Raw genomic sequence first — 20,714 nt, 5'->3', positions numbered from 1 at the left:
GTCTCATAAAGGCGGAATATTCTTTCAGTGGGAGGCGACGTTCCCGTCGTGTTTCTCAAAAAAAATATATAGTAGGATGTTTGAAGGCATTGCGAGATGACAATGCTAAGATGGAAGTATCATGTGATCGATCCGTTATTCACGGAAGATGATTTGGATTAGACCGAATAGTCTCACAGATACAGAAGACGGTGAGGATCGGCGACGACGACATAAGGGCGTGATGGCTGATGGTTTCTAGATTCGGTGGCGTGGAAACAAGTGGTGCATGCCTAAGGGATGCGTGTTTCGACATGGTGATGGCACGGGGTTGATTCAAGAGGCGTACACGTACATGAGTGCTTGAAGTCAACGGGGTGCGGGTGGACTGGTCATCCATGGAATCATGTTGAAGGTGGAGATGGAGTCTAACTGAAGATTCCACTCGGCTGATGGAGGGGCTACGACGTAAGTCAACAGAGAGTCTGAGCCTATTTCAGTGGGAAGTGAGAGACACGTTGTTCGGACTGGAGCTTAGGGTCTGAGAGATGCGTGGAACTCGGCATCAGTCGGGTATGACTAATGCAGTGGGGCCTGAGGTTGTGTGGGTTAGGTACCCGGGGGATCTTGTCCAAGATTGCGGATGCTCGACGCGGTAACTGCGACGAGGCATGCGGTAAGCACGGAACACGGCGACGGAGACAACATTGGTAGTTGGACATGTTGTGTGACAAGTATGCAAGGGTGCTGAAGCAGTGTTGGCAAGTACCATGTTCAAGTTGGTGACTGGGTCTACCGGGACAGACGTCAAGTGTTGGACAAGAGTCGACCATAGAGAATCTACGAAAGTGTTGGATGAGACAACTGTGAATTTGACTCAAGATGACTCAAGGGCAACGGTGAAATTTTTTCAAGTTATATAACTTTCACGTAGATCAGTGGCTGGTATGTGATAGTGTTGAACATAAAGAAGAGATTGCAGTTGGTGGAGGAAGACAATTCGAGTCCGTAGTACATGGATGGTTTGATGCTTAGACAAACTCAAGGTGGCGGAGAATATTCGACAAGGTAGAGCTGTTGTGTTTGTGTCAAATATTATGTACGAGTTGGGTTACGTTTGGACTCTAAGTTGTAATATGTGTAGATAGGTTATGTGTAGTATTCGAGTCGAACTCTAGTAGCCTAGACCTCCCATATAATATGGAGGGCACCACATATTGTAACCTATGACGAATTGATAGAAGCAAGCCCGAAGGGGGGCTAGCGGCTTGTGCCGGCGACCAAGACGGTCGGTGCAACGGTATCAATGGAGCGGAGCCCCTGTAGTAATGCCCCGCAGAGTAGATAAGTTACCGAACTGCGTTAACAAATCTCGATGTCGTCATTGTGTTGTGATTGTTTGATTTCTCGGTAGATCGACTATGCGTCTATAACAATAACAATGTTCTCTTGTTACAGTCCACTTTGCAGAAGAGGCAGTTGGGGTGGGACATCCCGGCAAAAGCCGGCCGCACGCGACACATGGAGGCTGTCGGCGGGGAACCCACCCACAGGCCTTGACTTGTCTGCAAGCTTAGAGGTTGTCAGCTTCTGGCAGGCAAACGCCACCCGCACCGATGGGCTAGCCTGGTCGCCATCGCAGACAAACAGCAACACGGTACAGTCGACACGACGATAAGTTCTAGCAGAGCCAAGAGCCGATCCACGTCGTCCAAGGTGGTCCGGTTGTCGCTCAAGTAGAAGATGAGATCGTCGAAGATGCCAAGGGAGTTAGGAGGCCGACCCAAACGGTCTATTTTTATTCGTTTGGGTCGGCCCGTGGATAGTTTGTGGATGCCCGTCCGTTTTGGTTGGACGGTTCGTCCAGCGGCCCGACCAGTGCCCTCCTCTGCCCGATGTCAACGATGACACCTTGCCTCAAATGGCGATGGGACGCTAAAAGCTGTCATCGGCTTCACGCGCCTCGTAGATGGTTCTCGCGCATCATTTTGGTTCCCGCCCACGGTGGCTCTGGTTTCCCGCCTGCGCGCGTTTCCTTGTTTCCCGCCGCGGACGGAATACTTCGCGCGCCCGATGGCCATTTCCCGCCCAAGAACGAGGGCTATAAATGGCGGCCAACGGCGCGACGTCGACCAACACACCCAATCGACGCAGAAAAACACATGCCTCGTCGGAATATCTCCAAGTGGGACAACATCAGGGAGATGTGCCGAGCCCGCTGGCCTCGTCCGTTTGACGAGGAGGTCGAGATCATGGCCACCGAGATGGCCCGCGAATAGGCGTACGACTAGGTGGCCGCCTTCGAGCACAAATGCAACGTGGCGCAGCAAGAACTAGTGGATGGGGTCGAGGCGGCGGTGTAGCAGGATCAGTAGGCGCTGCAGCAGGCGGAGCAAGCGGTGGCCAATGAGGCCGCCGCGGTGGTCGTGCGTGTCGAACGCCACGAGGCGGCCATGACGCTCTTGGAGTCTGCGGCGCGCAATGCTGCCACCATAATTTTCCAAGAGCGACGCCGCGTCGTGGCGGCAACTAGGGAGGCGGCGGCAGCAGCGACGGAGGCGGCGACGATCGACGCAACCGCCAATGCGGAGATGTCGGCGCGCGACAAGGCGTATCGCGTCGCCGAAGATGCAGCGAAGGAGGACCGCGTGGCGGAGGCGGCAGCCTTAGCCATGGCTTGGTCCCTCCTCGGCAAGGAGGAGGAGGACCGCAGGTGCACAAGACGCACCGCAGGTCCGCCACAAGTGACCTTGACCGCCGGGAGCACGGCGAGGAATTGTCCGCGGCGATGCAGGCGAGGGCAGCGATGTTGCGCGACGCGGCGCGGCAGGCGGTGGAGGAAGCATCGGAGGAGGCAGTGCGTTCAGCGAAGGACAAGGAGAGGAGGGCGCACCGGTCTACTGAGCTCAACACCGCCTTGGCCCACCGTGAGGACGAGCGGCGCCGAGAGACCCAGAGCAGGGGGAACCGCGCTGGGCCGTCCTCAAGCAACGCCGCCAGGAAGCAGCCATATGGGCTGCACGGGCGGCCCTGGACAAGGATGACATCGTTGGCGGGGAGGTGTAGACGTGAACGACCGGGGTAGCAGCGGACGTTTACTTTTAGTTTATGCGAGACTTTTTGTATAACTGGTTGTCGGCTCCTAATGAACCATTAGCTAGCGTTATATGACACTTACATACCGGGCCCAATGGCCGATGACCGGACATGAGCGATGTCTGCGCAGCGTTCATGCCGACACATTCATTTCCCAAATTTGATGAATGGATGGGTCGGGGTGGATGGGTTGCTCCGTTTGCATCGCCCCGCTAGATCATGCATGATCTATCCGTTCATCCGGGCGATCCGAATCAGTCACGCAGAACCGGATGAATCGGCCCGCTAGACATGCCCTTATGCAGAGGAGGAAGAACAAGTCACGAGAATATAATTCGAGTCAACGATATTTTTGCACATAACCCCCTATTGCACAGGCTATGTGCATCCTAGTTATGCAGAGGCTGGGTGTAATGCTTAAAATTATTTTAAGTAATAAAGCGTCCTTTATCGAAAAAAACTCCTCCTGCACATGGGTTCTCTTTAACTTAAACGTTTTGTTAACTGTTGAGTGGGTTCCGCTTTTTGCCACGTGGACAGACGCACAACAACTTCTGGCACCGGTGATCGTAGAAAACACCAACAACATCTTTAATAACCGAAACTTGGTATTTCGAATGCACGGTGACTAATTTAATCCGCACTTATAAGTTTGTGGACTATTTATGCATTTTAATCTTAGCAAAGAGAACCATGTAGCGTCGTCGGATTGCACGAACGGTCCTTTTAAAACCATTTTCTCTCCCTTGCCTTGCCCTCTTCTGAACCGTGTACTGTAGGACGAGATCCATTGTTGAGCCATCTCTGTTTCATATCTCCCATCCATCTGTTCCTTCTGGCAGACGAAAAATACGACGCGAATTTGGTACATTCCTTCTTCCCTATCTGATTTGGGGTGGACGGTAGTGTTAGCTCGTATTTGGCATAGCCGATGGATCACGGTGGTTGTTTGGCACAGTCGCCGCCGCCGTTGCCAACTATGGTCTGATGACGCCCCAAAATGCCCATAAGCCACCTTTGTAAGTGCCTTTTGTATTCGATCGTGCGTCTGATATTTGACTTTGGAGCAGCAAAGAAAAAATAACGTTTAAAACCTCTGTATCGTTCCTGGTTACCGTGGACAGAGGATATGACTGAATTTTTCAAAGGCTTCAATTATAAATTATGCATTTACCTAAGGTGACGTACAATCGGCTCATTTTGTTTGCCCTTTTCAGATGATTGCTTGACCTTGTATTGTGAATTTTGTGTGAACTTTTTCTCTTGGGCGTGTTGTACTGGTTCTGGAACTCGCAGCACTGCAGCAGGCCTACAGAGACAGGACAGGGAGAGACACGAGTGGCATAAAATATGTCAAAGGTTTGTCAAAATAAACACTAAATAGTAATAGATATATCTAAATTTTGACAAACCTTCGACATGTTTCGTGGAGCGGAGGAAGTATGAAACATCATATTTATATCATAGGTAGATAGAATATTATAGAGAATGCCCTCTGCCCTTAGACCCCTAGTAAGATGTTGACAACTTAGCACAAGTGTTAATCTTAAAGCTGCTCCGAACTATCTATACTTGGTACGGAGCTGTACATGAAACGTATATGTACATGTGAGTATTTGTAATCGTGCCTTCCAATCCAGGACCAAAAAGAAAAGCATTAGCCGCTCCCAACTGCTCCAGCCACATCTAGAGGACACGCCGGCGTGCTCCGCTGCATCTGGAAGTAGAGCAAGCTGTTAACATGGAAGAAGTCAAGGTCGATCCATGGATGATGGTTCATCACTGTGGGCATGGAAGTAGAGCCAGCTGATGGTTGCATCATCTTATCACCGGCGGCCAAAGATATAGTGGTGGCCATGGAAACATGATCGCCGGGGGAGTCGTCAAAAAGGAGGGAACTGGTTGTGTGTCCATGATTGTCTCATCATCGTTATGCAGTGCGTAGCCATCGGTGTGATATGGACGTCCGATATCTTCACACCATTGATCACATCACCTTTGGTGGACATAGGCACAACTGATGTGGCGATGGCAGCATCATACTCGACGACGAAGGTTGCCAACAGATATACTACCAACTCCATGGTGTTTCTCGTCTCAGCACCAGCAGGCGATGTTGGTTGAATTAGCGACTGGTCGTTGTCGGCCTCCATGGTGTCTTTAATCCATACCTCCATTTGCTATAATTTTTAATTTTGTGGGATAGTTTGCGGGCGCCGCCTGCAACCCTACATACGCCCCTCGCTTGTCTTTTACTGCTGCTTGGAGCTTCTGTTTTGCGGTTAGTGTTGCGGGTCACACGGTGAATTGCATGCCCACTATACTTTACGCAAAATCAGGTGAGTGTTAGAGGTCGGTGGTTGAGGTATTGCATTGGCTTCTTCCAGGAGAGTGGAGATTGTCCCTTGTATGGGAGGACCCGTGCATATATATGGTTTCACATTATTTTTTGCTCTGGGATTCGTGCTGATAAATATCATTAAGTTTCGTCATGCTTTGAATTTCTCAAATGTACTGGACCGCAATGAAGTATAGTGATTGCCTGCACGGGATGTCCCATGATGAAAACCGTACTCCCTCATGCCCATTTTATGTTGCGCATAATTTTCGTGCAAGTCAAACTGTGTAAAGGTTTGACCAAGAATATAGATAATAATACAAACATATACCATGCCAAATGGATATAATATGAAAATATGTTTCATAACAATTCTAAAGTTAGTATTCTTTTATTGTATATGTTTATATTTTTAGCAATGTAGATGATTAAAGTTTACGAAGTTTGACTTTGACCAAACCTTATATGCAACATATTTTGGGCAAGAGGGAATATGTCTTACCTTTATTCTTTGCACCAAGCAATGGTGGTGTCTGCACGCTGTTCTCTTGTTAAAGTTGTTTCTTAGAGCTTGCTCGGACTTGCTTTTCAGCATGACAACCTATGTTTTGCCCTTGGTGATTGGACCCATCAACAGTTGCGCTCACACATTAGACCCCTTTGTTTCAGTGTTGTTTTGGGGGATTTTTTTTTTGTTATGGATTTGGTGAAATCAAAGACGCTGGTTGATGCGCGTTGCTATGTGCAGTTGATCGCTTTGACATGACTTTTTTTTGTCACGTCTTTTTGCCATATAGACAGTGTATTATTGACAAAAACTTGATATTAATGCTTCCCATTAATAGAAAAATGTAATAGAAAATGCATATGCATGCAATATTATGCTAAGAGTTCCTTTTCTTTTTTGAAAACAAGAAACAGTATCATGGAGAACACGCTACCACAACAAACCGGTGATGAGCCAAGCAAGCTATCTTTTGGACAGCTGAAAGAGATGACAAATAATTTTGCTAACGAGATTGGACGTGGTAGCTTCGGTATAGTATACAAGGTATGCTTAATGTTTTCCAATGAGAATGTTTAGTGCATGCTTGGGTGGAAACTAGAAGTGATGCCCGTTTTCATTGAGGTTTCGTTATGGTTGCTTGCCACCAAAAACTCATGTCATAATCTTCTGTAAAATAATAAATAAGCCAGGAAAAAGGAAAATCTGATCAATCAACAGTAAGATAGAAAATATCATCCTTTTTAAGAAATTACCCGCTTTGAGCCTTTGAGTATCGGTGAATCAATCCACGCACCATGATCCTGCAGATCTTACACAGATTTTTTTTTCACACAGACTATGAACTACCGGAAACACGACGCTGCCGTGTTCCACTACCTTTTCTGAGTGCAAAATTTCCCGTAACACGGCAATGATAGGATTTGCCAAGTGGGCGCAAGAAAACACCCAATAAAGATATCACACAAGGCAAAGATCATAGAAAACACATGGCAATGACAAGGACATGGCAAAGAGAGAGAAAAAAACACAAGAACTAAGGACGGCAAAGTTTCGATAATACACACAACAAATAATTGAGCACGACAAGGTCCTGAGACATGTGACCTTGCTGGTCACGTATGACGGAGCCGTTATGTCTTTAAGAATTGGGGCCACGTTGACCATTATCTTCCAACGTGCATTCGAGGTTCTCGCCATTTTCTTCCCGCGCGCGGAGAGTTTCCCACCTAAACGTTTGCCATGTGTTTGCACAAAAACACATGGCAAAGACTTATTTGCCGTGTGTTTTCACCAAAACACTCGGCAAAGACCACTTCTATCGCATTTTTCCTCCATGTAAAACACTTGGCAAAGATGGAAACTCCATTACTCCAGCCGCACCGTCAAGTTACTTTTGTATACCGAGTCATCGGCAAATACACACGGTGAAGACTTCACCAAGTTCCATGTCGAGAGCACTCGGCAAAGCACCATTGCCTTTGTGAGTGCCGTGTAAGCACGGCAAAGTCCCTTTTCCAGTAGTAGTGTATGCAGTAAGCACTTGGGCCTGAGGGCTAAGGGCTCCAATGGCCCAACCTGGTCAATTTCTACAGTTTTTAGTTTCATTTCGCTGTATTTTGTAATACCAATCTTTAATAGCAGAAGAAATATATACGGATATACAGAAGGCTATGTGAATGCTGCGACAGAGTAAATGAAACTGTTTGTTGCACTACTTACAGTTTTGTTATAATCACCAGTATAGCACACGAGCAACAACTTTGGCTGTAATTTAGAAACTATTAACATGAGATGTTGAACAGGGTGTGAATTCAAATGGGAAAGAGATTGCTTTTAAGAAACTCAAGATCACAGGAATTGATGACAGCTTATTTCAGAAAGAGTTCCAGAACCTTAAGAGGCTCAAGCATCCAAATATTGTGGAGCTAGTAGGCTTTTGCAATGAATCAGAAAAATTTGTTACAGAATATGAAGGAAAACTAGTTACTGCTGAAGAGATACATACCGTGCTCTGCTTCGAGTATGTAAGCAACGGTAGCCTTGCCAGTCATCTACACGGTAATTACAATCATGCAACCCGTGCATTCTACTTGGCATGTGAATAATGAAAAACAGTTTATCTGCCTGACGCTCACTAAGTTCATTCTTTTATCCCTCATGCAGATGAATACACAGGACTTAGTTGGCAGAAGCGTTACAGAATTATTAAGGGCATTTGTGACGGTTTGAAATATCTCCGTGATGGTTTGGAGTTTTCTGTATGGCATTTGGACTTAAAACCTGATAATATATTGTTAGGTGAGACTATGATACCTAAAATTGCGGACTTCGGTTTATCAAAGCTCCTAGGCGAAGATCAAACAAGAAAGTCAATTAATTCTGTAGGAACACGGTAATGGTTTGTCATATGAAAAGTTGGTTCCATTATTTCACCTTTATAGTGTTACTGGCAATGTGCAAATTTTCAGGATATAGGAGATAGAACACACTATAGAGCAATGTTCACGAACAACAGAGAGCCATGTTCTGTTATTATTCCCACGATAGAAGTTGCTGCTTTTTTCCATTTTTAAGACGAAAGCTTTCCAGCTAAGTTAGGAGTCGGATCGAACTCATGAAGCTCTCCTTCTTCGTTCTTGTTTTTGTTGGAAAAACCAACGCCAACATCAAGATCAGTCTCCTTGAATAATATATTGGAGCAGAGTGTCTGGATGTAAATTCATAAAAAGTAATGATATATGGATCTAAAGGCGATTATGCTTCATACTGTTTTTCATTTTTACTTGGACAATGCCCCACAAATGGAAACTGTTTTTCACTTTTGTTGGCTTCATTGTGAAGGCCAAAAATGAAAACGTACATATCCTGTCTTTTGTTTTTACAGTATTCCCTTATGATGTTATTTGGTCTTTTAACTTGCTGAACCAAATTATTGACAATTTTTTTTGTACCCTATATGATGTGATCTGCAGAGGATATTGGCCGCCAGAATACGTGAACCATCAAATAATCTCAAAAGAGTTCGACATATTTAGTTTGGGAGTTATAATGACCAAGGTTATGATCGGATCTGAACGCTACAAAAGCATTGCTGACATGCCTCCTCGCAAGTTTGTCAAGCAGGTAAACATACGTTGTTCCTCCTTATGTTAGTAATAAGTTTGAACTCAACTGTCTATTCTGTCTTATAAAAAGAAGTTTCAATTTCTTGAATATCACTATTTCTTTATGTAGACCTATACCAATCCATTCTTACTCTACGTTCCAATATGAAGGTACATGATAATTGGAAGAAAAGGCTACAAGAAGTATTGAGGACGGGATCACTCGAAGTACACTGTCAACAGGTAAAGACATGCATTGAGATAGCAATGGAATGTTTGCGGCCGAATCGCCAAGAAAGGCCAATCATAAAAGATATTGTTTTTCGATTGAATGAGACGGAAACAATGATTGGTGACCTAGGGTTGCATGTACAAGAGGTACGTTCACATTTGAGTTATGCCGTAAATGGCAATTACCATGTGTTAGAAACTGCCTTCAAGTAATTGCTTCTTCTTTATCCAAAAAAAAAAGTTATTACTTCCTAGCAACATATGAGGTGACAATCATTTTCTTGGTATAGGTATTGCCTCACCTATTTATTTGTTCTAAAACGTAATAATGCCGAGCTTTATTAATATACTACTATTAATTAATAGTAAATATATTTGACAAGTTCACTAAAAAATTGTTAAGGTGCTGGCTTCGAGTATCTTACTCCATCCGGGCCAAATTAATTAGCGCTGCCATATATTATATCGTGTACAAATGTATAACTGGGCTGCATTAGTTAATTTGGGTAGGAGGGGGGTGCAAGATTTTTTATTTTACCGTACAAGATTTCTTATTATATCACCCCCCGGTACGTGCAGGTTTGGTCAAACCTCGGTACCACCACCCGCATGGTCTAAACATGTTAAGCCAATACTTAGCGATAATCGTAGCTTCATCACGTCCATTGCCCCGGCCAACACCCGTGGATTCCCATGCGCCTTCCGCTAGACGTTCTCTTCCTCCATGGACGCCGGTGTGGCGGCCCTACTTACCCCCCCCCCGCGAGTCTCGGCTTCCCTCGGCTCGGAAATTGTACTATTGTCAGCACTAGGAGCCCGTGCCATGCCCTATCCATGATCATGTCCTCGGCTGGGGCTCGACGCTGGCAATCAGTAGCATACTAGATCGTGTTTGGTAGAGTGCATGAAACTTTGACGGAGGCAAGTTTTGGAAGACATGTCGTGTTGCAAACGCTACCGGGGCTGGCTTGTACAATTTTATGGTAGCTTGTGTTGCCTTTTTTTGCGCAGGAGGGACATAAGCCTCGGCCTATTTGGTTGCATACGAGCCTAGTTTCAATCTCACCTTTTGTCTATATCGTAACCTTATCTCTCACCTCTCACCTACAACAACCAGCCCCATGCTGCCATCTATGAAACAGGGTACAAGGCCTACCATATCAGCGTTCGAAAAGACCACCATGCCGCCACCGAAGGTTCCCACAATGGTTACGCTTCCTGTGTGCATAAAATACTGAATATGATACCCTGAAATTTCCGGCATGGCAAAACAAGGCCCGTGAACAACGCTAGCTACACCCACATGGAGAATCTCCACGAAGTTGTTGCTGATCGTAGGGAAAATGTTGCGATATGCACGTACCTCCAACCATGCTCAACGATGATTACCTTCATTGTTCCTAATGGCAAATATTGCATGGTGCACAACATACATCATCATGAAAACCACCACTTTTACATGCTACAACTAAACAACATAAATCTTTATTTCATTTCATATTGATACCATGGTTTATTCATATCCCAAACTAGTCTACTTTAGAAACGTGGCACAAAACATCATATAAACGAACATGAGTGGACGAATATGATACATGTATAAGATTAACACTAATTTTTTTTTATTACAACGCGATGGATGGTAGGATCATGATGAACGCGAAGATGGTGATGGCGTTGATGTCTCCTTATCCGAAGCCTTCTTCTTCTTATCTTCCTTCAATGGTGTGGTGGTGCTGATGAATATCTATGGAGGCGGCACGGCGGCAGGGCTGCGCCGTACAAAGATGTGATTGAGATTGGATCTTGTGGTGGCTCTTCCCTCCTAAATATAGGCCTATGAGGGGCATTCAATAGTCCCCAACCGACTTTAGCACCTAAGAAAAGTATAGAAATAAACAAGGACGAAATCTGTGAAGAATCAGATCAGTTCATGGCATTTTCGCGACCTAAGGCGCGTGGTAGGGTCATCACGAGTGGCGGCGCCAGGAAATGGCACCTGGGTATTCCGCCCAAAAAAATTTTTTGCTCTAAATGTAGTATATGAATCAAACACCACAATACTAACAATATATGAATAAAACACCACTAGCATAACAACAATAGCGTGCCCGAATGGAGGCACACGTAATACCGCACGAGCCCGACATGTGCGGTACGCACATCTAGCGATTACTACAAAAGCATAACAACAATAGCAATATTTCAATTTATAAGCCCATAACGATATGAATACATAGGTACCTTTTGATTGATAAAGTGATGATATTCCATCTTGGAAGAGATTGATGATATCCTCATTCTTTACTTGCCTGAAGAAATCTCTCTCAACAAATATATCCATACAATAGTTCAAACAGTCATCACCCATTTTATTCCTTAGCTTATTCTTTAAATAGCTCATTAAAGAGAACATCCTTTCAACACTAGCAGTGGCTACTGGTAGAATCAATACCAACTTAAGAAGCTTGTAAACAATATGATATTGTTCATACTTTTTTTTGTCTTGACAAGCATAACTAAAAGCTCTGACAGATTTTTCAAGTTTTGAAACCTTTCATCTCTACGCAAATTAGCAACATACTCCCTCCGTCCCAAATGTAAGGCCTCTAAGGATTGGTCAAAAGTCAAGCCTTATAAACTTTGACCAAATATTTAGAAAAAATATATTTACATCTACAATATCAAATTGGCATATTAAGAAAATATACTTTATGGTGAATCTATTGATAATGATTTAGTATTGTAAATATTTATATTTTTGTGTATAAACTTGGTCAAACTTTAAAAACATTGACTTTTAACTAATCCTTAGACACCTTATATTTTGGGACGGAGGGAGTACATGTTTAGTTGTCATGGAAGCCTTGCCAGTTCCTCTCTTGTAAATCAGAAGCATAAAACTTTGTAGCAAGCTTAACCAACTTCACTTGATCATAAGCAGCAAATAGATGAAGTGGACTAAATGTTGCCGTGCAAATAAGTAGCTATGTGTTTACCTCATCAAATCTGCCATTCAGCTCACCAATTTGCCTATCAATGATAGACACAAACATATCAACCTTGAAGCGGTAGTTGATCACACCATTGCATACACCCCTTCTAGGCCGGCCAACGGGGAAGTAAGGACCCTCCATATCAACAACTTTTATCTTATGCTAGTAGGAGTGGATGATTCCTCTAGGAAGCAAGGAATGAAGCAAATCAAGCAAGGAACAAAATTGGGGGCGAGGAACTGAGGAAGGCGGCCGCACCGTCAGCGCTGCTCGGTGACGCTGGGGCGGGGCGGCGCGGACGGGAGGAGGGGTGCGGGTCGGCGGGGCCGGGGTGCCGCCACGACGGGAGCGGGGCCATCACCTGCTGCTCCGGGCTGCATCGCCGGTGGCGGTCGTGGGCAGGTCTAGGTAGAGGCGCCTTGTGTGCGTGCTGCGGGCGAGAAAGGGGATTGCATGGTTCAGTGAAACCAAGCGTGCGTGCGATGGCCTGGTTTTTGCCTTGTTGGGCTGGGCCAAATATCTACATTTTTTCGCGTAAAAAACTTGGGTATTCCAGGGAAGACAGGTGAATACCCCCAGCGCCGCCCATGTCACGACCGTACTAGTGCTCATAAAATGTTCTACTCTCCTTCAGTGTTTTGGGCGCCAGTTTTTCATACGAACTCCGATCTAGGTATCCTTCGGCTCGATGAGGCATACAACACCGTAATCTTGGATCTTTATTATCTTGTGATGGAAAATTGACTCATTTCCACCCTTGAAATGGCCAAGTCCTGGTGCATGCAACTCCTCCACATTGCCTCCCTTTAGCTCGTTTCCTCGTGCTTTGTTCATAAACATTCAGAACATCTATGGACATACCAAAAACAAGAAAAATTAATAAACTAGTAGTTCTGCAAATCTCTCATGAAAATGAATCCTAACTTGTAATCATGTATTTAGGATATAGTTAGAGTTAGATAGAGCATGTAATCAGACAAAAAGTATACGTTTATGTAATGAAAAACATGTCACTTTTTCACTCATTAGGTGGCAGCCTCGACGCGAGTTTGGGCGTTGAGAACGAGGATCCTCTGCTGCTCAGCCGACATGAGTAGTTGATCAGCCTCCTTCGTTGGTACCCGCTCAGTGAAGATCTAGGTGACATGCTTCCATCTAGCCTCTATTGCCTACTCGTGGACCTGGACGACATCCCTAAGATGTTGCCGCCGCTTGCATTGGGTCCGCCGCCTCGCTCCAGTCCCATTCTACTGTTCCACCGCCTCATCCACAGCCACCTCGTGTTCCCCATCGTCGATGACCTGTGCGGCGAGCTCCAAGAACTACGCCATGTCGTCCTTTTTGAGATCAGGCCCAGGCTACGACTACGCGGGTTTGGTCAAAGGTGGCGCTTGATGTGTAGGTGGCGGTGGAGGTTCCGACACATGGTCGTTTCTGCCCCGCATGGAGTGCTTCATGGTGTGGCAGGTGTGACATTTGCGTCTAAGATGCTTGGCTAGGACATGGAGGTGGAGGTGGCATATGACGCCGGCGAGTGTAGTGGTGATAGCTATAGAGGATGGGCTTCATAAGCGGAGGCGGTGCGGTGAAGCAGGGGCGAATAGGCGAGAAGGACCAGTGTGGCATTAACACCGCCACGTGGGGAAGGCACGGCGGTGAGGCATGGAGAAGGCACAAGGCCAACAAGACATCTCACATGCCTCAACCGCGGGAGCCGTCGTCGACATTATAAAAAGCTTATCGCATGCTGTTTGTGTTAATGACACAGCTGGCCCCACTCTCCACGCCACCAAAACGTTGCACCCAACGCGCCTGCAGGGGGGCCTATGGAGCAGGAATGGCCTCAGGACGCTGGACATGCTATTGGGTCCGTTGGGTAGAGAAGACATTTGAGGCACGCCAGCCACGGTTTTCTGTGCGGCGCGTCCTGAAGTGTTTTAGAGGATGGTTTGGGGACGTCACGAGGTGCGCTTAGCATGTTGGATGATGTTACATTTCGTGTTGTTTAGCCACCGGTTGCTCCATCTGTGTATTTCTAAGGCATCTTAATTATTTCTATGTAAATGAATAATCAATCTTGGCCAGCAGGATTTCTTCCCTAGAATGAATATCATGGAGGAGAAGTTACACCATACAAGTCACGACGCTTGGAAGTTATCATCCAAAATGATAGAAGATATTACAAATAATTTTGCTGAGGATCGCTTCATGGGCATTGGTTCGTCAGGGAAATATTACAGGGTAATCCTCGTTTCTATTATCATGTCTCTCTAATGATGCTGCAAAATACTTTTTTGAATTATACAGTAATTTGTTGTATTTGTTTCTACCTTACTTTTTTCCGTCTACTTATTATTACCTTAGATATTTTTGCAGAGTGCTCATTTATGAGTATTCAGAAGTCCATTCCATCCTATGGTACAAAGAAATTTCCTAGACCAGTCAAGGTGGACATCAACTAGATTAGTGTTCTACTACTTCCGGATCATTTTAACACAACCACATACGTAGTTTGAGAAAGTAGTTTGACCATTATTTTGGTCAAGAAAATACAAATTATATGTTATACTTTTTTTATCATAGGAAAGCTTTTTAAAATATAAATCTAATTGTATAGCTTTTGTAGATAATTTATATTTTGTTAACCAAATTAACGGTCTTCTCTTGAGAAATGTTATATTGTGGGTCTTCCCAATGCTAATTTTTTAACACGTTATCATAGGTAAATTGCTGATGTAGTACTATTTTAATGAGAGAAGAGAACAATGTTGTATATTAGCTAAGATATGACTCTTACACATGATCATAGGCGAAAAACTTTAGTCCACTAATCAAAATCAAACATGAGCACAAAATCATTAAATGCAAGCATAGTAATATAAGAGACAATTCAGTTTACCACCATCCTCTCTTTTATCATTTCATTGTATGTCATGTTACTAAAATATCTAGTTGTCATTGCATGAGTTGTTACTAAAATATCTTTTAATACATGTTACTACCTATGCTACTCTCAGCGTAAGAGGTGAAGTACCACCGGATTTACTCACAAGAAGTTTAATTTCATGGGGAATGGGGACTAGCCAACTTTCCGATGCCATAAAAAGATTGGACAATATATTAGTACTACTAGTCGCAACCGTACCTTTACAAAGCTATATTTGTAACGTGGAATGTCTGAAAAAGAAAAGAAAACATATCATGTAGAGAAAGATATCAAATAACAACATTCAATATTTTAAGGAAATGGACTAATACTCCCTCAGTTAGGGATTATGATGTTTCTCACTATTTTTAGATTATATTAAGAATCATAAGGCATATCGTATTTATTATCCTTGATTTTTGTTAATAATCACTTTGCTTTCTCTCGGACCCCAATGCATGTGATTTGTTCAACCAACATGGTTCCACTTTTCTCTCTACTTCCATGCATGTGCAGCTATTAGAACATGCACTAATCAAGAGGGAGTAATCAGACTCCTTGAACTTGGCTATATTATAATTATAATACCATACAAAGGGAGTATAATATTGGGAAATCGAGTGGGCAGCTAAAGCCTTTCATAATGGAGGGTCTCTTAGCAGATTACCATAGGAGACAACCTCTTTAAAAAAATGTTTTCGAAGGGTTATCTCTACATTTAATGATTTTTAATGACATGTATGTGTGTGATTGGGTTATCCATTTTTTTTTATCTATGATCCATGCAAAGGTTGTAGCTTAACTAAGAATGCAACATCACTATCTTGCCCCATTAACTATTGTCCCACATGAGTATTTTTCCTATGATACCAAGCTAAAAACCTTCCATTGTGAAAGGCCTAAGAGCATAAAAGCCCTTTTGCAGTTATAAAACCTTTGAGAGTAGCACAAACTTATAATAAGAGATAGGGTAGGTGCTGTGTGCGAGACACCCACAATGTTCACCCATAGTTTTTAGCATTAGTGTAGTTCATCCTTTTTCTATTTTTTTGCTGGGGAAAGAGATACTATTAAGTAAGCATGGTGAATACAATCAGCCATAATCACCTCAACGATTTCTGGTGGCCGGTGAGTCTCTAAGCCAAACATCAGTTCTCTCATGTATATTCTACCAAAGGCAGCTAAACCATGACTTGCCACGGTTCATTTTAGCTATTCCTATCTCTCTTTCCATTATTTTATTCCTAATTATCCACCAAAGGCAACGAATGCAAACTTAAGTGGAGCAAATGTGGACGAACCAAATGGGTCAAACACATTTATTTTTCTATAATTTGTATCATGTTACTGAGAGGACGAATGTTGATGTTCCCACACACATGCTAATCATTGCAATGTTGGATAGGGGGTGCTTAAAAACGGACATGTGATTGTCGTGAAGGTTCCCTATCGAAGCCTTGATCAATCAATTGAAAATGACCTTAAAAATCTTATGAGGTTGAAGCATCAAAATGTTGTGCAATTACTGGGCTTTTGCGATGAAGAGGTGGAAGAACTTGCAGATTACCAAGGGAGACTAGTACGTGCTATAAGAAGACACACGGCTATATGCCTTGAGTCTTTGCCGAACAAAAGCCTTCATGAGTTTCTTTTTGGTATGTCTGTTCTTCCAAAAAGGAGGAAAACCCCCGTTCTCTGTTTTTTTTTTGGTATGCTGCGAGTTACTTTTCTTTGCTTTTGCAGAAAAACATGATGCACATTCTTGGGACTTATGCTTCGACATAATTAAGGGGATATGCAGCGGTTTAAAATACCTCCATGATGCTACTATTATGCATCTTGATCTAAAGCCAGAGACTATATTGCTAGATGAGAAAATGGTTCCAAAAATTGGAAGCTATGGACTTTCAAGGATCAGAAATAGTGCTACTCTCGGTAAAATGTCTACTGTCCGGACAATGTAGGATTCATTTCTCATTTCAGCAATGTTTTAGGCTGTTAGTTTTTTGTTTGCTCTGATCACTTTATGCATATCATTTATGCCCTCGATTGTACAGTGAATACTTGCCACCGGAATACATAACCAAGCAAGTAATCTCAGATAAGTATGACATATATAGCCTGGGCGTTATAATTATGAAGATAGTGATCAGAGGAATGGACTATCGTCTAGCTGCTGACATGGACGAGCGGGAACTTATTGAACAAGTAAGAATAAAGACCCGTACGGTCGAAGAGTTGCCCCTAATTGGTCCTTGTACAAATAGGATACTTTAATGTTTTTTGCTTAACTACTTCAAAAAAAAATGTTTTTTGCTTAACTGCTTCAAACTTTCTGTTAAAATTAATTACATGCAACGAAACAATAAAATTATATGTCTCGAAGCATAGTTTGCTTTCGCAGATGCCTTGTGACATATTTAAAGTTGTATTTGTAAACAACTCTTGTGATTGCCGAAAATAAGTACTCCTGTAATGAATTTTACTAATCTATATGTGTGCTTTTAATCGCTGTTTAATTGTTGAAGGTACAGGACCACTGGAAGAGAATATTACTGGAGATACCAAATTATCCATCAATTGAGGAAGATTGCGACCAAGTGCGGGTTTGTATACAAATAGCTATGCTCTGTAGGAAGGAGGACCGACGTAAAAGGCCTACTTTGGAAGATATTGTTCAAAAACTAAATGCGGTTGAAACTAAGAAAAACGACTCGTGCGCCCAGATAGATCAGGTACTGTCATTCTCTTTTTCATCATCAGCATACACATATTACCGAACAACCAAATTCCTTTGCATGCTTCGAAAATATCTAATCAGAAAGATAAACTCTCTTCGTCTTAAAAAACTGATTTTTTTTTAGAAACATATGTATCTATAACTAAAATATATCTATATATCTCCATATTTAGATAAATTTAAATATGTTTTTAAAACATAGAAAGTACAAATGAAGTTCTAGAAAAATTATAATAATGGGCTAATGCGTGCTTGGATGCTTCCCTGCGCCGTCCTCTCACCTATTGATTTTCTCCAAATCAAGTGATGCGAATCTGATGGAAAGTGGCTTGTTAAATGTTTTTCATTTTTTTTGCATTCAAAAAGTTTATGCTATTTGCCGATAAAAACGACAATATGATGACATCATTGCATTTAAAACAGATTTTCAAGGGCACTAACATATGAATTCTCATCCTTTTTATTATTAGTGTGGTAAAAATTAAGGACCTTTTTTTCCTGCGTCAGCCACTAGTTACCATGCCAACTTTAGCACCGATGCAGTGAGCCAGTGAGAACTTTTTGGATCGTATGGTGGCAACTTTGAAGTCACAAAAATGGCGCTAACATGCTAACATTTGAGTATCGATGCGTTGAGAGCCGACTATAAAAATAGATCGTCAATCTGATTCAAAATCGGTGCATGCTTTCGCTGGCAGCAACAAAACCAGAAAAGAAAAAACTGCATGAATCCCTGCTCGATAGACATTTACAAAGTCTGTGTTATCAAGATAAGACGTAGGTCATCATAAGAAAGAAAGTAGGACATACCCCTGATCTAGGAACACACAGAGATGGTCATGGTCATTTTGCACAAAGATCCCTCCATTCACATGCATTTGCAAACAATGGCGGTGGAGGATAAGCCCTCCAAGCATTTCCTCCTCATCATGACAAGGTCGATATAGTTAATAGATGGACATAGATTGGTTGCTTCCAGCAGCAACAACAAAACCAGAAAAGAGAAAACTGCATGAGCCGCTGCCCAACAGACATCTACAAAGTAATACATGTGTTACCAAGGCAGGATGTAGGTCATCTCAAAAAATAAAGTAGGATGTAGATTAGGATTTATCTGAAAACCATGGGATTATACAAATCACATAATATTTTTTACCACATCTCTATGAAATAAAATCAGTACAGAATATATCTGGTAAAAAATAGATGGCGGCAAAATTAAGTACATACTATACGCGTTTTTGACTGTCCCCGCCTCTGTTAGCAACTCCAAACATTAATTGTCCACATCTTTGACATTCCGTACGTGTTTTCGAACGTCCCTCCTCTAAATGGCAAAATTATGTACATAATACTAACTTGAGCAATTTTACGGTGCCCAGTACTCCGTAAGTTGGAGAGGAGTACCAATCAAATCCCACCATTAATTCAAGAGGGTAATTTAGACTTTTATTTCGTCGGCTAATGAACCGGCCGTACTTCGCTGGAGAGTCTGCTGCTCCTTCAGATCCGCCGATTGTGCTCCCAACTTCCTTATGCGCACTCGCTCCACCCACGCTATCTGCCACTACCGCATCTCTGGCCGCCGACCCTGGTTTCCGCATGACTGCATCTCCGGTCGCTATCATTTACCCATACTACCGCCACCGTAAGAAGCAAGCGAGAAAGACCACTTGGCGGATAGTGGCAGCTGGTTCTCGTCGTATCTCACTGCGGTTAGACCTCTATCTTGAGCGTAGAGGCGACCCTCGATGGTGGGAACATATGGAGGAGCACGAGACGCCAAAACGGAGACCCCAAGAACCTTCGATAGTAGCCGGCGTGCTATGGCTGAGGGCAGCATAACACCTATCGGTGTGTGTGATATGTTTGCTCATATTTGCCCCCAATTATAATCACCGGCGATGCTCGAGCCACGAGGCACCAATGGCCTCGAGTGCCTGTGCTGGTCGACCATCGTGGATTTGGCTGCAACACGGTGGTTGTCCATGGTAACATGCTGGGGTGGATTTGGGTCTCCCTGCCTAGATCTTGCCGGCAGCAATTGGTGTCTCCCATCCTTAGAAGAAGACGAAGGAGATCTTTTCCAAATATTGCAGGGCTATTGCACCGGTGGACTTCAGATTGGCGAGCCGGCCAAGGTGAACCTTGAATGGCGATGCCGAAGAGAACGATGATGCATGTGGGGTTCGTCTCATCCATGGAGGCGTCGCCATGGTCATGTTTATGCCGTCTCTTCTCTAGGAAATGAGGGAAACCTTAGGACTAGCTTGTCGGGGTAGGCAGTGGGTCTGCCGCAGTCATCCCTTCCTTGAAAGGTTTTCTAGGTTTCCTATGTTGTTCTTGAAGTTGGGTGTTGTCATTTTTTGCTAGGGCATGGACCTATAGGGCGCAATGCACGTCCTCTCTACCAGCTCACAAGAAAATGTCTTCCTCTATGCACGCTGGGCCGAAGATTCATTGGAGCATGGGTGGGGGTGCCAATCTTCATGCACTAACCAACGGAATGAAAAACACATAGTGGAAAAGGCTAGACAATCCACATATACTATAACACCCCTCTCATGTGTGATTCGAAGAATCCAACACTTGCATTGAGGAATCCCATAAATGGCTCAAGAGGCATATATATGTGGATAGGAAGGGGGCAAAGCAACGACCAGTAGACTTGCGAAAGCCACAGATTGAACTCAAGACCTCAGTTCCTATGTCAAGCTTCATCCACCACACAACGCAACCAAAAGTTTGACATGATGGAAAGGGCTAGAAAATCCACATATACTTTAACACCCCCAC

General features: G+C 43.6%; 1 protein-coding gene across 1 annotated transcript in view; it reads left to right on the top strand.

The window, feature by feature from the left end:
• Nucleotides 1-20,714, top strand: part of LOC124648805 (proline-rich receptor-like protein kinase PERK9) — a 30,659-nt gene that overhangs the window by 2,869 nt on the left and 7,076 nt on the right. Inside the window, exons 2-10 of the mRNA XM_047188507.1 lie at nucleotides 6,329-6,464; nucleotides 7,724-7,979; nucleotides 8,085-8,313; nucleotides 8,894-9,044; nucleotides 9,197-9,403; nucleotides 16,620-16,833; nucleotides 16,922-17,138; nucleotides 17,236-17,386; nucleotides 17,707-17,913. Of these exons, the coding sequence (XP_047044463.1) occupies nucleotides 6,339-6,464; nucleotides 7,724-7,979; nucleotides 8,085-8,313; nucleotides 8,894-9,044; nucleotides 9,197-9,403; nucleotides 16,620-16,833; nucleotides 16,922-17,138; nucleotides 17,236-17,386; nucleotides 17,707-17,913 (1,758 nt within the window). The 5' untranslated portion in view covers nucleotides 6,329-6,338. The remainder of the gene's footprint in view (nucleotides 1-6,328; nucleotides 6,465-7,723; nucleotides 7,980-8,084; nucleotides 8,314-8,893; nucleotides 9,045-9,196; nucleotides 9,404-16,619; nucleotides 16,834-16,921; nucleotides 17,139-17,235; nucleotides 17,387-17,706; nucleotides 17,914-20,714) is intronic.

The sequence above is a fragment of the Lolium rigidum genome, chromosome 4 (genome assembly GCF_022539505.1).
Source record: "Lolium rigidum isolate FL_2022 chromosome 4, APGP_CSIRO_Lrig_0.1, whole genome shotgun sequence".
In the NCBI taxonomy this organism is placed as follows: domain Eukaryota; kingdom Viridiplantae; phylum Streptophyta; class Magnoliopsida; order Poales; family Poaceae; genus Lolium; species Lolium rigidum.
The sequence above is the reverse complement of the archived record's forward strand: the minus strand, read 5'-3'. Positions and strand labels throughout refer to the sequence as shown.